The sequence below is a fragment of the Crocodylus siamensis genome, chromosome 1 (assembly GCF_052110815.1).
Source record: "Crocodylus siamensis isolate JL-2025a chromosome 1, ASM5211081v1, whole genome shotgun sequence".
NCBI classification, from domain to species: domain Eukaryota; kingdom Metazoa; phylum Chordata; order Crocodylia; family Crocodylidae; genus Crocodylus; species Crocodylus siamensis.
This window is the reverse complement of record NC_143395.1, coordinates 66,781,319-66,796,799: the sequence shown is the minus strand read 5'-3', so window position 1 is coordinate 66,796,799 and position 15,481 is coordinate 66,781,319. Positions and strand designations below refer to the sequence as shown.

The 15,481-nt window shown below is 42.2% G+C and overlaps 1 protein-coding gene across 4 annotated transcripts; it reads left to right on the top strand.

Moving 5' to 3' along the window:
• The first annotated feature begins 2,973 nt into the window (after window positions 1–2,973).
• Window positions 2,974–14,772, top strand: PGM3 (phosphoglucomutase 3). Of its 4 annotated transcripts, none has more exons than XM_090035692.1 (13): window positions 2,974–3,038; window positions 4,089–4,294; window positions 4,935–5,119; window positions 5,606–5,673; window positions 5,970–6,103; window positions 6,310–6,505; window positions 8,842–8,999; window positions 10,027–10,110; window positions 11,046–11,237; window positions 11,529–11,645; window positions 12,607–12,729; window positions 13,391–13,564; window positions 14,292–14,772. In XM_090035692.1, exons 2-13 carry the CDS (start codon window positions 4,091–4,093, stop codon window positions 14,379–14,381), a joined length of 1,725 nt encoding a protein of 574 aa, XP_089891818.1. In that variant the 5' UTR covers window positions 2,974–3,038; window positions 4,089–4,090; the 3' UTR covers window positions 14,382–14,772. The 4 variants fall into 4 exon arrangements, 3 of the variants coding, with proteins under 3 accessions (XP_089891818.1, XP_089891809.1, XP_089891828.1); XM_090035683.1 differs by lacking the exon at window positions 2,974–3,038 and adding an exon at window positions 3,071–3,178; XM_090035702.1 differs by lacking the exon at window positions 2,974–3,038 and adding an exon at window positions 3,262–3,994.
• The last annotated feature ends 709 nt before the right edge of the window (window positions 14,773–15,481 follow it).

Sequence of the window (15,481 nt, the reverse complement as noted above, 5' to 3'; positions counted from 1 at the left end):
ATTAGAAGAGCGTGATTGATCCAGAGAGGTCACGGGAGACAGCCGAAATCATACTGATCACTAACACAAAGGCAAGATCTGGTCCTTCTTCCAGAAGCTGTACACAAAAAAAAATCAAGGGTTTTCAGGAGACTTCTTCAGGAGAATCCCCTAATCCAGATCATATGTTATCAAATTACACTTTGACTCTTGGGGTCTGCAAAAAAAATTGGGCTATCCATCATGTTGCCCTAATAAAATCAGAGACCCCCAGTGTTAGGGTATAACTTGTTATATTTTATGCTTTGAAGTTGCAGCTGTTTATAGAGTGGTGAATTACAGTATTGTTTAAAGGGTTGGGGGGTTTTTTACGTTTAGGCTTATTTAATTATTGCTTAAGTTCTGTATAGCCTCTTTGTTATCTGAACTTTTGTGCAATATCAGCTGGCCTTGCCTCTTGCAAGGAGCTTATGGACTTGAGTTTGCATGATATTTCTTAGCTTTTCTATCACTATGAGAAGGTTTTCTAACACAACACAGTAATAGTTTTGTTACCAGCTCAGAGTGACTGAATTTAGCACTAACTGGATGAACCAGAGGGATGAAATGATTGGATATGTTAATAAAAGGTGATAAGACCAACTGACAATGCCCAAAGTAAGACACAGGAAAAAGCCCAAATTAAGAGGCATGCTCATGATGGGTCTGTTGAACAAAGTAATATGCTGACAGGATAAAACCAATCTGAAAGGCAGGCGTCGTCAAAGAAGTGAAGTTAAAGAAAAGCATAAAAGGGGCAGGAAGGAAGTTAAGTCTGTGTCGTTGTCATCATCATTGTCATCATAAATCCAGCCTTTGACAAACACCTGTCTGCACCGTCCCAACCAAAGACACATACTTGGCTTCAGGAACTGAGTGGCTGTCTTTTCTGTTGAGCAAAGTAACATCTGGGATTGGGTGAAATTATAGTACTAAGTGTTTTTTCTCTCTGAATATAGAAACTGCTAAGATAATACTTGTACTAATAAAGTTAGACTTTGATTTTAGGACACTGAGTTGTCTGTGTTCGTATTTCATGTTCCATGTAAGGGTTAATTGTACTTTAACGATCCCTAGGCACTATCTGCTGGACAGTGGTGCTAATACCATTTTATGATTCTCAAATCTTACTTTGGGGGGGCAGGGAGGGAAAGGGGGGCTCTCATCTCTTATGAGGGGGTTTGGCCTTAATTTGAACTCTGGGTGTTATTTGAGGAGCCCTGAAATAGATTCACATTTAGTTAAACCCTGGTCCTTAGTTAAGTACTGTGTATGTAACAGATTATCATGTGGCACCACGTGATTTTTTTGAATGCTACTGCTAATGTAATACAAACATTCTGTCACTGAAATGGACCTTCCTTGGAATATTTAAAGTTTTGAATTACCCAAGTTTAAACTTTGTTTTTTTTGTTAAACTTAGCAGGAAAAATACATATTTGCAATCCACTGAACTGCAACACCCAAGAGTTTGTTTTTTTTAACTGACCTGAGTTTGGGCAAAACCAAGGAAATGATTGCAAGGGGAGGTTCAGTAAGCATGATGAGTTTAAGAAGGACGCTATCTACTAAAGGCTGTTGTCAGAACATTAAATACACCAGCAATTTGTGTGCTCCGTGCTCTGTGAATACCCAAAGTACTGGTTCTTAAGCCACAGCCCACGGGGCCACATGCAGCCCAATCAGCATGCTGCTGAGGCCCATATGATATCCTGTTAAATCAGGGGCAGGCAATTATTTTGGGTGTAGGGCCACTTAATGAGTTTTGGCAAGCCATCAAGGGACACATGACAGGCAGCCCGGAACAGAAAAATATTAATTTTCTAAAATTTTTAGGGGCCCCTTGGGCCCCATAGAATGGCCTGGAGGGCCGCATCCAGCCCCTGCTCTGCATTCTGCCCACCTGTGTTAAATGGATATATAGGAAGTAAGCATGGGTACGGTCCATGTAACGTTGAGAGTTGCAAGTGAGGCCCACTATGGCAAACAGGCTGAGAACCACAAGGCTAAACACTACAACTTCAGAGTTGCTGAATGAGCCAAGATAGTCACTAGATGGCACTGTTAGACAGCAAGTGTGCACACTGTAACAGCAATGGCACTTCCTTGGAGTCTTAGAACAGCAGACTCCCTATGCATGAAGAAGGGTGACTGCACCTGAAAGCTTGCCAAGATCTTTTTTCCAGCTACTCAACTAGTCTAATAAAATATATCACATCTACTCAAAGAACCTTGCCTGCCTATGTCCTTAGACCAGCACGACTACAACCCTGTTGTACAACGTGCTACAACCCTGTAACAGCAATAGCTCTTCAAGGCTTTATTTTAACTCTTCAAGGCTTTATTTGGCCTCTGGAAACAGTAGGCTTACATATACATGAATAAGAAAACTCACACTTATGCAAACACAGCCACAACTAACAGGCTCAGGATTCAAGATAGTGAAGCCTATGCGAGCACAACCTGTGAGAGCCCACAATAAATCTGGGGCTTGTGCTCTGCTTGGTGACTAGATTTCTTGTCGTGTCTGAATCATGATAGGCTGGCCACATTGAACCACACCCAGCACAGGCAGCAGTGGGGGAGAGGGGATGGGATCAGCTCTGAGCTCCCAGCTAAGCTAGTTTTTCCACTGTCCTCAGAGAAGATAGAGCCAAGGCTGTTCAACACACTTGCCAATTCCAGGTGTTCAGAACACCCCAAGAGCTCAGGGAAGCGTCCTCAGATTGTTTTGGCTTTCCAAATCAAGCGGCTGAGAGGCCTCCCCAGCGGCAAAAAGCAACCCTTGCGCCACCCCTTCCACGACGATTGCCCTCTGCGGTGCCGAGAGCGATCCCGGCCCCATCTCCCGCCTCAGCCCGACCTGGAAGCAGCCACAAAAGTGACGTCACAGAAGAGCAGACATCCTGACCGGGGGGAGGGGGGGAAGGCGCGCTGTGATTGGCTGAGGCGGGAAGGGGCGGACCCCGGAAGGAAGGTGTTCGTTAAGGCGGCGGCGGCGGCGGCGGCCACGTCGGCTGGTACTGGAGGGCGCGGGCAGGGGCGGGACCGGGGGCGATGGCGCCTGCTGCCTGCTGCCGGGGAACGGCTGGAAGCTCCGGGGGCCCTCCTTCCTCCCCGCCTGTGCTGCCCCAGGGGTCGCCCGGCAGCGCTCGCCTGGGTGTGTTGGCAGGGGGTGCTACCCGCTGTAGCATGAGTCTCAAATTCAAGGGGTCAGAGCTCTGCCCCCCCCCCCGGGCTACCACAGCTCATCTCTATCAGAGCTCTGTCTGACCTCTTCAGAGAGTCCCACAGTTCAGCAACAAGCGGGAAAAACACCCAGGTGCTTTGCACCCACCTGCCTGAACCCAAATTAGATGCCCCACAACAGGGGGAATGCTCAAGGCTTTGAGCTGCTATTGAAAAATCCTTCCTCAAGGAAGCAAATTTGGCTATAAAGTGCAACTTTCCCATACAAATGCTGCACGTTCAGTTTCATTTGTTTCTGCCTCTGTTATCTCTAGGAATTAATAGAATCATAGAACATGAGGGCAGAGGGGACCTCAGGAGGTCATCTAGTCCAACCCCCTGCTCAGAGCAGGACCAGCCCCAACTAGATCATTCCAACAAAAGCTTTGTCTAGCCAGGTCTTTAAAACCTCCAGGGATGGTGATTCCACCACCACCTTTATGGGTAACCTGTTCCAGTGCTTCACTACCCTCCCAGTGCCAAAGTTTTTCTAATATCCAACTTAAACCTCCCTTGCTACAACTTGAGATCATTGCTCCTTGTTCTGTCATCTGCCACCAACGAGAACAGTCCATCTCCATCTTCTTTGGAACACCCCCTTCTGGTAGTTAAAGTCTGCTATAAAATACCCCCTCAGTCTTCTCTTCTGCAGACTAAATAAACCCAGTTCTCTCAGCTGCTTCTCATAAGTCATGTCTCCCACCCCACAAGCCATTTTCACTGCTCACTTTTGACCCATCAGCTCAAGGTAATGGTAGGCCTAGGAATCACCTGTAATACGCAAAATTTGTGCTGGTGCTTTAGCTGCTGCTCCTAAGGTCTGGCCTGTTTCCTTTTTGTAGAAATGGATTTTGAGGCCGTTGGAAAGTGCTCTGCATTACACCCGAAACCTGCTGGACTCTCACTTCAGTATGGAACTGCTGGCTTTCGTACCAAGGCGGAACAGCTCAATCACGTCATGTATCGAATGGGCTTGCTGTCAGTGCTGAGATCCAAGCAGACCAAATCTACTATTGGAGTCATGGTGACAGCATCTCACAATCCTGAAGTAAGCATAAATGTTTCTGAGGACAAGCTTGATTTAAAAAGGAAAGTCAGCTGAACGAGAAACAAACTTCTGCATCTGATTGGGATAGGTTGCAGTTCCACTCAGATTCTGCAAACATACGCTTAATTTAAACATGATTAGTCCCACTGAAGCAAGTGGGGCTACTTGTATACTTCACATTACTTCACTACACAAACTCTTGTGCTGCTTGTGTACGTAGTGTATCTTTTCCCCTTTCAATCTGGAAGAAGAACTGGTACAACAGAGCAGGGCCTTGTGAAGACTGGGAGCATCCTGGAGGAACCCTGGGGGCACCAAATCCTGTCAATATCTGCTTTAAAAAAATTATAAGCATGGTATTGGAGCCCTTGCAGCTTAGCCAGGTTAAGGAGTCACTAAGTGTATCACTTTGATAGCAATTGAACATTTTATAAAGGTGCCAGAAAAAATGGATGATTAATATTCTGATTATACTACTTATTTGGGCTTGATGTAGTTTTGTTTGGAAACTAAATTAAACCTGTATGAAAGATAAATGAAAGATGTAAATAAAGCCATGTAACTGTCAGTCACCTGTCATCTTTAAAGACATTTTATTGCACTTTTCTTCTTCAACATTGTGCATTTATTTTCTTCTAAGGAAGATAATGGTGTCAAGTTGGTGGATCCTCTTGGAGAAATGTTGAACCCTTCCTGGGAGGAGTATGCTACGCACCTAGCAAATGCAGAAGAGCAGGAAGTACAGAGAGTGCTGGCTGAGATTTGCCAGAAAGAAGCAGTAAGCCTGCACCAACAGGCCTCAGTGTTTATTGGGAGAGACACCAGGTAATTGTAAAATGCTGTAGCCATACACTGCTTTTATCAAACTTCTAAAATTCCATTTCTGGGCACTTATTTTTGCTGGAACTTCTATGCTCAGAACTCAAGATTCTTCAAACACTTTTTCTGAGTTTTTCATTTCAAGGTTACTAAAACACTGAAAAAAATGTCCATACTCACAAATGTGGTTTTTAGACCTAACCTAATGCCCATTGAAGACAACTGAAGGACTCCTTTTGACATCAGTAAACATTACTGAGTCCATTGGTATTCATAATGCTATTCTGGCTGCACAATATCTAAGTCACTCCTTCCATGTCGTAGGGAGGGATGACCCTTCAGTGAGATTTGTTAAAAGGGTGAAATCCTCCACCTGTAGAAATTCTTATAGAAGCAGAGCCTGTGCTGGTATTTATGCACAGTATTTTATAACATGATTAGTATGCATAGTAGTTTATAACATGATGCTGACTATCATTTACTGTTTTTCAGGCCTAGCAGTGAGAAACTTTCACAATCGGTGATAGATGGCATCTCTGCTCTACGAGGCCAATATCATGGTATGTTAGTCTATGAATTTATGTTTTATATTTGAAACTCTTACGTGACTGTGAGACTCTGGTATAGACCCATTGTTGTAGCCCAGATGCCATTTCTATTTCTGCTTATAGTGGTTTTTGTTTGGGACAAGTGTGTCACTTTAACGTAAGTGGATTCTTTTCTACATAAAGAAAGTTTTAGATGGGTTTCTTACAGGGTATTTTTGTGTAATATATAGTAGTAAATACTGTTTGTCTCTTAAGAGGAATGGATTTTCTATTTTATTGCTTGAATATTGTGACTTATTCTCTGTCAGATTATGGCCTGCTAACAACACCACAGCTGCATTATATGGTTTGCTGTCAAAACACTCAAGGGCGCTATGGAAAGGCAACCCTGGAAGGTTATTATAACAAACTATCCAAAGCTTTTGTAGAGCTGACCAAACAGGTAAAGGCAGTTAGATTTCTCCCAAAGTGATTCTTACTTAGATTAATTTAAATGTACAACCTGGATATCTTTTGTTTACTTGTCCAAAACTGGAGCGCTTAGAACAAACCTGCTTGTCTTTTTGCAGGGAATATGCAGGAAGTTCAGTTTATTATCCAGAATATAATTTGTGTTTCTGCCATCTTCTTTTCCTCTTATATCTGAAGGCTTTCAACTCTGGAGAGGGTCAAAGGTGTCTGAAGGTAGACTGTGCAAATGGCATAGGAGCCCTGAAACTAAAAGAAATGGAACATAACCTTCCACGGCAACTGTCAATTCACATATACAATGATGGAAGCAAAGAGAAACTCAATCATATGTGTGGCGCAGACTTTGTGAAAGTTCATCAGAAACCTCCCCTGGGTATGTAGTCAGCCATAACAGTCTGTATTGCAGAGGGTGAAGCAGCTTCCTCAGCCATATCTTTGACAACCTAGGACTTGATGTGAAAACACAGTAGTGCATGACTTTCCTAGAAATAGGTGAGATTGCTTTGTGAGCTTTTTATTACATTGCTAGTTTAACAATTTATAGCATGAACGAAGTACATTTGTCTTGCAACCTAGTTTGAGCCCTAAAATAGTAACTGCCTAAAGCTGCAAACAAAGCAAATTATTTTCATTATTTTTTAGTTGTCTGGATGCATGTTGAGAACACCAGAACTGGATAGTTGGTAGAGTCTTTCTGTGGGCTTTCAAAAGATGATCGGGATAAAGCCATCTAGTCAGTAGCATGGGGAATGTTATAGAAAACACTGTATCTAAGGGCTTACATAACAGCATTGTTGGTGGAATTAATGGTCAAAGGTTTCACGTGTTTGATATATTAGGAGAGATCCATGTGTAAAGGAAAGGACATGGGACATGCTTGGGGTGGGGCAAGGCAGAAGCAGGGAGAAGTAAGAACAGGGCTCAAGTAGGCCTCAAGGAGAAAAGAAGGAAGACATTAGAAAGAAAAGATCCATCCATCCTTTAGATAGTGATGTATCAAGGCCATGTTGGTGCTTCTGCTTTGTGTGCTTGTATATGTAATAATATAAGCTCTGTGAGCAAATGCTGGTGAGTTAAACTCTTCAGGTAGAGGGGGGTTGTATTTGGAAGTGAAACACATGAAGATCCATGAATACAAATGCAGTACTGTTTCATAGTTTCTAGGGTCAGAAGGGACCTGAGCAGATCATCTAGTCCGACTCCCTGCCATGGCAGAAAAGAGTACTGGGGTCAAATGACCCCAGCAAGATGTTCATCTAACCTCTTCTTAAACACCCCCAGGGTAGGAGCCTGTACCACTTCTCTTGGAAGCTGGTTCCAGACCCTAGCCACCCTGACTGTGAAGTAGCTCCTTCTGATAGCTAACCTAAACCTACCCTCTGCCAGCTTGTGACTGTTATTCCTGGTCACTCCTGGCGGTGCTCGGGGGAACAGTGACTCCCCCAATGCCTGCTGATCCCCCCTCAGCCTTCTCTTTTGGAGGCTGAACAGGTTCAGGTCCCGTAGCCTCTCCTCATAGGGCCTGCCCTGCTGCCCCCTGATCATGCGAGTGGCTCTCCTCTGGACCCTCTCCATGCTGTCCACATCCCTCCTTGAAGTGTGGCGCCCAGAACTGGATGCAATACTCCAGCTGCGGCCTGACCAGTGCCGCATAGAGGGGGAGGATCACCTCCTTGGACCTGCACTGTGTGTTTGTTCAGGTCAGTTTTTTAAATCAGACATGATGAGAGAGAGGTTGTTTCTAGTGCAGTGTGGCTCTGGCCGAAGTCATCTAGCTGCTTCCTAGTTTTTTCTGCTTTTGGACTTCCACTCATAGGCAGGGCTTATTTTTCTCATTTTTGCAGACATTAGCTCACTTCTGTGAATCGCTGAGGGAGAATTAGATGTCTTTGACTTGTATCAATAGATTATGCAGCTTTGCAAGTACACTCTGGTGACTAAGCATGTTTTGAGGAAGCGGGCATTTAATAAGACAGGATTTTATTTTTGGTGCTGTAATTGATGTGCATTACCAATGATGTACTGCAACCTGACCATTAGGAGTAGCGATCAAATCACACACCATATGTTGTTAGTAACTTAGCAACTTTAAGGAGACTGTAAATCTTTATAAGGCCAAAGTTTCACTTTGTTGTTCAGTTTGAAATTAACACAAACTTTTCTTCACTATTGCCATCAGAGTAGCTTCCTGTACTGGAAGACTTCAGAATGGTATTCTGTAGAATAAGCAACTTCCTGCTTTGGTAATGTGTCTCTGAGACTAGTTACTTTTTCATGGTTTGATGCAGTGGTTCTCAACTTTTTTAGACTTGGGGCACCCATAAAAATGCCAGCTCTTACTTTTCATTTTTTTTTTTTGACTACAGAAGAACAACAGAGCAATTTGTGCTGTTGCAAAGAACTCAGAAAGACCTCAACAGAGCAAACTGCTTTTGACATTGTGGATTTCTATTTCAAATCTCTGGATTTAGCTAGTGCATCAAGTTTGCACACCAAATGGTGCTAATACTGTATAGCACCCTGCAGCACTTGTGAAAGGATCTGAAGGCACCCAGAATGCCATAGCACGCAGGCTGAGAATCACTGTTTTAATATGTCTTTATAGAACTAATCTCCTCAAGACTTTAAATACACAGAAATTAGGATTAATTAAGGCTTTGCATCCCATTCAACATCTAATATATACATTTGTAACCATGTTTGCATTAGGACTAGAAATGAAACCTAATGAAAGATGCTGCTCATTTGATGGAGATGCAGACAGAATTGTCTATTACTATACTGATGCTGCTGGTCATTTTCATCTTATTGATGGAGATAAAATAGCAACATTAATCAGCATTTTCCTTAAAGAAAGTCTTGTCAAGGTAACTTTCACCTGTAAAGAAAATTATGTTGTTTTGATTTGCCAGATCATCAAATCTATATCTCTCCCAGTGGGGGGGGGAGAGGTGCGCGCGCATGTGTTTGTACATGCATGTGCGTGGCAAGCATTTACTAAATCTAGTAAATACTTGATTTAGTACATGCAAGTATTTACTAAATCTGCATAAAGATGAAAGCAAGTTTAAACAAAGATGACCTCTGCATCGGTTGATGTAAAAATTAAATTTCTTCCTTTTGCTACAAGACAAAGGGGCTGGCTTTAAATTGGAAACTAGAAAACATGGCACTGATATCTTGACCTGGAAGCATTTGCTAGGAATTGAAAAAGTGAATGCCTTGGTTGGTAATCAGCGGAGCTTCCAACCCCCGTAGCATTGGTTTGACTAAAGTTAAATTTTAGGGCCCAATCTTACATTTCCCTTTCCAATGAACTCTGCATGTCTACCCTGCAACTCCCTCTGCAGAAACTCAGGCCATTTAATGTGTCTGAAGCTGTGTTCACCAAGCTTTCTAGTATTCCCATTGAACATTGTACTCTGGGTCTGTCGGTGTAACTATTTGAAAGTCTATCTACCTGAGGTAGAAAGAGCAGCTTTTTTGGAATCCCAACCCTGCCTTTCGTGTCTCTGAGACTGCCCTGCTGTGATGGAAACCAATTAGTTTCTGTTTCTTCAAGCTGAGCTGAGCTGTCAACTCATTTTTCCCAGTACCACAGAAATATTATCTAGTGACAAGCGCTTGCAATTACAGCTGGCCCCTACCAGATTCATAAAGGTGAAGTAAACTGTCCAAAAGCCCTACATCTTCTGAGTCAGTATCATCTTCTGACTCCCAAATGTGGAAATGCTCTGGAAAGGGAGAGAATAATCTATGTAGAAAAACTTCCATAACAGCAAGCATTTCTTTCTTCTTCCCAACTTAAAGCTTGCTTTAGCTTTCTCATCTGTTCTGTGATTTTGCGAGAACTTACTTGTCTGGCCATAAGAATTTTATTTTTGGTTTGCCCAGGTAGGACAAGAATTAGTGATGGGAGTGGTGCAAACAGCATATGCAAATGGGAATTCTACACGTTATCTTGAAGAAACTATGAAGGTACCTAGTAATCTTTTCTCACTATATCCTCCATAATTGCTCTGTACTTTTACATGGTGGACATCAGGTAAACGTGTAAGTATCACTGACTCTTAAAGTTGTAGTAACAAGTGAAGTACAAGAAAATGTCAGGTCAAGCCAATTTCTTGGCTTTTTTTTAAAAAGGAAGAATTGCAAGTGAGAACAGAAATCCTGTGACAGTTCTGACCATATTTAGGGTATGAACATTTTATATTGTTTTAAAGTTGGTGGGACTTACTGAGGTCCAGCTGAATCTACTCTATTCTGCATATCTGTTCCCTTCCTGTGGTAAGTGGAAATTTAAGCCAGAGTAGATGACCTCCATTGTTAAGATACCATGGTTTAGCATTTGTTGAGGAATAGAAGTGAATACAAGAAGCAGTTACAACAGATTGCTTGATACATGCTTGCAAGCAGTAAGTCCCTTTCCTTCATAAAATGAAAACAGTGTTATTGTACATCTATGTAGGTTGGTTGGGAGCCTAGAGTTCTGCAAAACAGTGCTTCATTGAAAGCTCAATATACTGCAGCAGCAAAGGGGAATAGCAAAGGCCTTTGTGGCTAAAAAGGAATATTTATGGTTCTGATTTTAGTTTAGTCACTTGTTGGGGAAGCTGTCCAGATACTCAGTCTTTTGTTTCCTTCCTGAACAGAACTTTTTGGCAAAACATTGGGCTACCACTCTGTAACATCCTGTTCAATAGTGAATCTTAATCTTTTTCTGAACAGCAAAGTTCTGGTGTATTCAGTGGATCAGGCACAGATCTGGGAGGTGGGATATTGCTCATAGCCAGCAAAAGGAAACAAGTCATATTAGGGTCACCTGAAAATCCAGGAACACATCTATTTCTGTAATGTGCTGTCAGCTAATTTTAAGACTAAATCATAAAAAACAGCATGAACAATTTTTTCAGGTCCTCAAGCAGGGTGGAATAGGATCACACTTTAATGAAGGACAAATGAATAAAATACTCTGTGTATGCTTTCTGCGTGTCCATGGCTTGCAGGTACCTGTTCATTGTGTCAAAACAGGAGTTAAGCACTTGCATCACAAGGCCCAGGAGTTTGACATTGGTGTTTACTTTGAAGCAAATGGGCATGGCACAGTGAGTACTCCAGCATGGATCATCATAAGATGTTAACCTGTATGAAAACATAACTACCAACTTAGCTTGAGAGGAGGTAGCTTCCTTCCATGCCCTCCTTTTTCTTGTTGCCACTAACTCTTGAATGTTATAAATATGAGAGGTCATGGAAATGAAACTCATAAATATTTACTTGGTTTAGACAGCATAACAGGAGATCGTTGTTCTCCCTCTACTGTTGCAATGCCTGATTGTTCTTGAGATGTCCTGTCAATCATTTTACATATCTTATCACTGTATCTCTTATTCCAGGTCTTATTTAGCAAAGCCGCTGAAGAGAAAATAAGACATTTGGCAAAAGAGGGAAAAGATAATAAAAAAAGGGAAGCTGCAAAGATGTTTGAAAACACCATTGACTTGATTAATCAGGTAAAACTTGGAGATGAAGATTGTGAAGGGGATAACAGCAGTCTTGTGTCAAGCACCTGCTAAGTTGTAGGTTGGAGTTTATAGATTGTCTTGAACAAGAAGGCAGCCCATGGTTGCAAAACTGGAAAATGGATGGCCTATTTTAAACCTTTTGCTGAGCAGGCAGCAATGGTGACACAACATTATCCTTTACATGCCATTTTCCCAGGCTTACACCAGAAAGGAGACGTATTTGTAACTGTTGCATTTTGAATGATGTCAGGATTTTCAGATGACAAAATGGAAATATTTTGCCTTTGTACATGTCCTTCCTAGCTTGAAACTAGGAAAAAGGAAGAGGTTTGGAGGGCTTGGGAGACAGATAATGGGATGTTGAATCTTGTGTTTCATTCACCTGTGTTACTAGCTTGCTCAAATTCAGCCAAAAGTAATTTTCATTTGGCTAAATTCACTAGCCTTGATGAGGGGAGGAAATGGAATGCACTAGTCCTTGTACCTAGATCATCATGTGAATCAGTGTTGGTAGTCTTAGGCCAGAGGGTAAGGTCTGAATGGGATGGAGCATGAGTATCTTGCTCAACTGGAGTTAATGCCTCCTCTTTAGAGATCCAAGTCCCAATTATCCTTTCAGTGGAACCCTGCTGCCATAGCCAGGGTGGGGAGGGAACTGAAACCTGTTTTTGTTGAGTGTAGCCTCTTACGTGACGGGTATTGGGGTTCTACTGCAAGGAGGCTGCTAACATTCTGGCAAAGCATACTGGGTGCTCTTCTGGCTGTTACTTACGATAAAAAGTAGTAATAGAGCACATTTGTGACAGTGAATCACTAAGCCTACATTTTAATTACTCTCTAGGTTTTGGGGTTGTATGTTTATTTTTCATTCTTTGATGTTCAGCAGTTCAACAAAATACCCTGGATTTTCTCACTGTCACTGAGTTCTTTGTTTTCTTCACATGCCTAGACAGTTGGTGATGCTATATCAGACATGTTAGTGATTGAAGCAATCTTGGCTCTGAAAGGTCTTACAGTGCAAGAGTGGGATGCTATCTACACAGACCTTCCAAACCGGCAGCTCAAAGTTAAGGTTAGTGATACTTCAGCATTGTTGGCTGAAGAGGCTTCATCCTCTCCATAGAAGTAGGGTGACCATAATAATTTGAGGGAAATCTGGGATGGGGGATGCCAGGGGGCAGCCTGCCCAACCACTCCAGCAGCTGCTTCCTGGAGTGGGGCAGCTCCTCCTCTTCCTCCCCTCCCCTCCCCTCCCCTCCACACCAATTTTACTGTACAGGTAACTCTACTTGCAGCCCAGCAGAGTCTGAACCAGTGAGCAGAGCAGCCCATTGACTGGGTTCCCTGGAGAAAGTTGAACCGGAAGTCCTGGATTGACACAAACCTGCCTGCACAAGTCTGGCTACTGAGTCAGGAGCCAGGCATATGTGGGTTGGGGTCATGCCAATCTCAGACTTTTACTTCAATTTTCTCCAATGGTTGGGATGTTGATACAGCCTCTGAAATCCAGGGACATATAGTCACCCTATGAAGAAGTCTTTCCCTCTGCCTGGAAATGAGACTTGTATGACAGTACAGTATAAATACTGTTAGTTGGCTAGGGTGTATTGAGGACAGGTTTGGAAGTGGAGGATGGACCTCCACTTCCTGGAACTTGGATAACTGATGTACTAATGTCACAAATTAGAATTTCACATCAAGGCTCACATTGGTATGTTATCCCCTTACCACAGGTCGCAGATAGACGAGTTATTGACACAGCAGACGCTGAAAGACGTGCAGTCTCACCCCCAGGACTACAAGAAAAAATTGATGACCTTGTAAAGAAGTATAGATTATCACGAGCTTTTGTCCGCCCGTCTGGAACTGAAGATGTGGTTAGAGTGTATGCTGAAGCAGACACACAGGTCAGAGCAGAAACCATTTCTACATACAGCAAATCTTTTGTTCAAGCACTGCAGTTCTCTGAGAACTGTGTCAGGCCCAGTACGATGGGAGAAGTGTATTTATATTGGTGACAGAGTTAGTAATATGTGACAAGAAGGAGTGTAGGTGAGTTAGCACCTTTTTCCTTTAAATATTTCCATAGTGGTTTTAACACTAGTTCATCAAGTGCTGGCTTGGTGTTGACCACTTGCTTTACAGTAGGTTAAAAGTACTTGGGAAGTTACTTCATGTAATGTTAGTAAGAAAATCATCTCTACACCTATAGCTTTGACAAGGCCACTATGGTTTTATTTAGGATCAAGCCATCAATGACTGAATGTTCTCACCTGACTGCATAGTGGCATATTTGAAATAAACCTTGGTCTTGTCCTCCATGACAACATAAATCAAACCTGCTAAATCCCTACAACAACTGACTTGCTGTAATAAGTAGTAAGGGTGCAAGAAACTAGACTTGCATGTGAATTTTTTCAGACCAAATGATGGCAGTTTTCTTAGTAATTTGGAATTGCCCATCTTTTCTCTGGGTAAATGTGGCTAAAAAAATAGAAAGGCTGAAATGTGGTGCCTTTAGTACTTCATTCATGTAAAAAAGAATGGACTCCAAACTGCCAGTACTAGACAGAGTCTAGATTAAATGTGTAATACTTACAGCACAGTGTAAATACTCTTTTTAATTGTCCGTAGGAGAATGCAGATGCTCTTGCACATGAAGTGAGCCTGGCTGTTTACCAACTAGCTGGTGGAGCAGGAGAACCACCCCAGCCTGTGTCCTGAAGGAGGCAGCTGAAGTAGTACTACATCACTTGACTACATAGATTTTTCTTTTTTTTTGCTTTTTTGCTTTCTCCTCCCTGTAAAACCATTTTAATTATAAAATAATGAAGATTGATTGGAATATTCTTCCATATGATGTCCTACCTCTTTGGAATTCTCTCTACTGGATTCTCCTGCTGCCAAGCAAATTGTTTTTCTTAGCCTTATTTTAACTTTTTACTTCTATTGAAGTACAAAAAGAACTGGAAGCGAGTAGCCATTTTTCTCTTTCTAGTTACTTTATCTAACAAAGCTGCTTTCCTGCACATTAGTTCTGTGCGAAAGAAGTTTTTTCTAGAGAAGAGATTATTAGTGTTGCAGTGTTGTAATATTAAAATGAGATTTTTCTGTCTGTGGAAGTCTGATTGCTTCTTCTACCTCATGAAGCATGTTGAGAACATTGCTTGCTTGCAGCAATACACAGCACTAGCCATTCAACTGTTACTGCTTCAGGGTAAACCCCCCTCTGCTCTTCTAAAGCAAGCAGGACCAAATTTTCAGTTAACTACTTAATCTCACTTCATCAGCCAACTGTCCTGAGATATAAACCTCCGTAGTAAAAGCTTGATCCAACACAAACTTCATGTCTCATGCAACTGAGAATCACAGAATGTATTTTCCATGTTAAAAACACATTGACATGACAGCTCTGTGCCTAGGTTTCAACTGTTAACAAAGCTCTTTCATTAATATGAGAAACTAATACTTTTATGGTAGAGTGATGAATGTGTTACGGAAATACTTCCGTTACATTTATTTTAAGCTGGTTAAGGTTTTTATCTTATTGTGTAAAATCATGGATCCTGTTATTCAGAATCTAGGCCAGCAGTTCTAAACCTTTCTGTACTTAAGGCACCCATCACTGGATTCAAGGCACCTTCCATCACTTTTGTGAATTGAGTGGTACTCAATTTAAAAAACTAATTTATTTCTTGCAGCACTTACCTTCCATCATGGGCTGAGCAGTAGGGGGGTCAGGATTCTTCCAGATAGGGGACAAGCCTGAGCCTGCCTTATCTGCTCACACTTCATGGCACCCTTCAAGGGACCTCGTGGTCCTG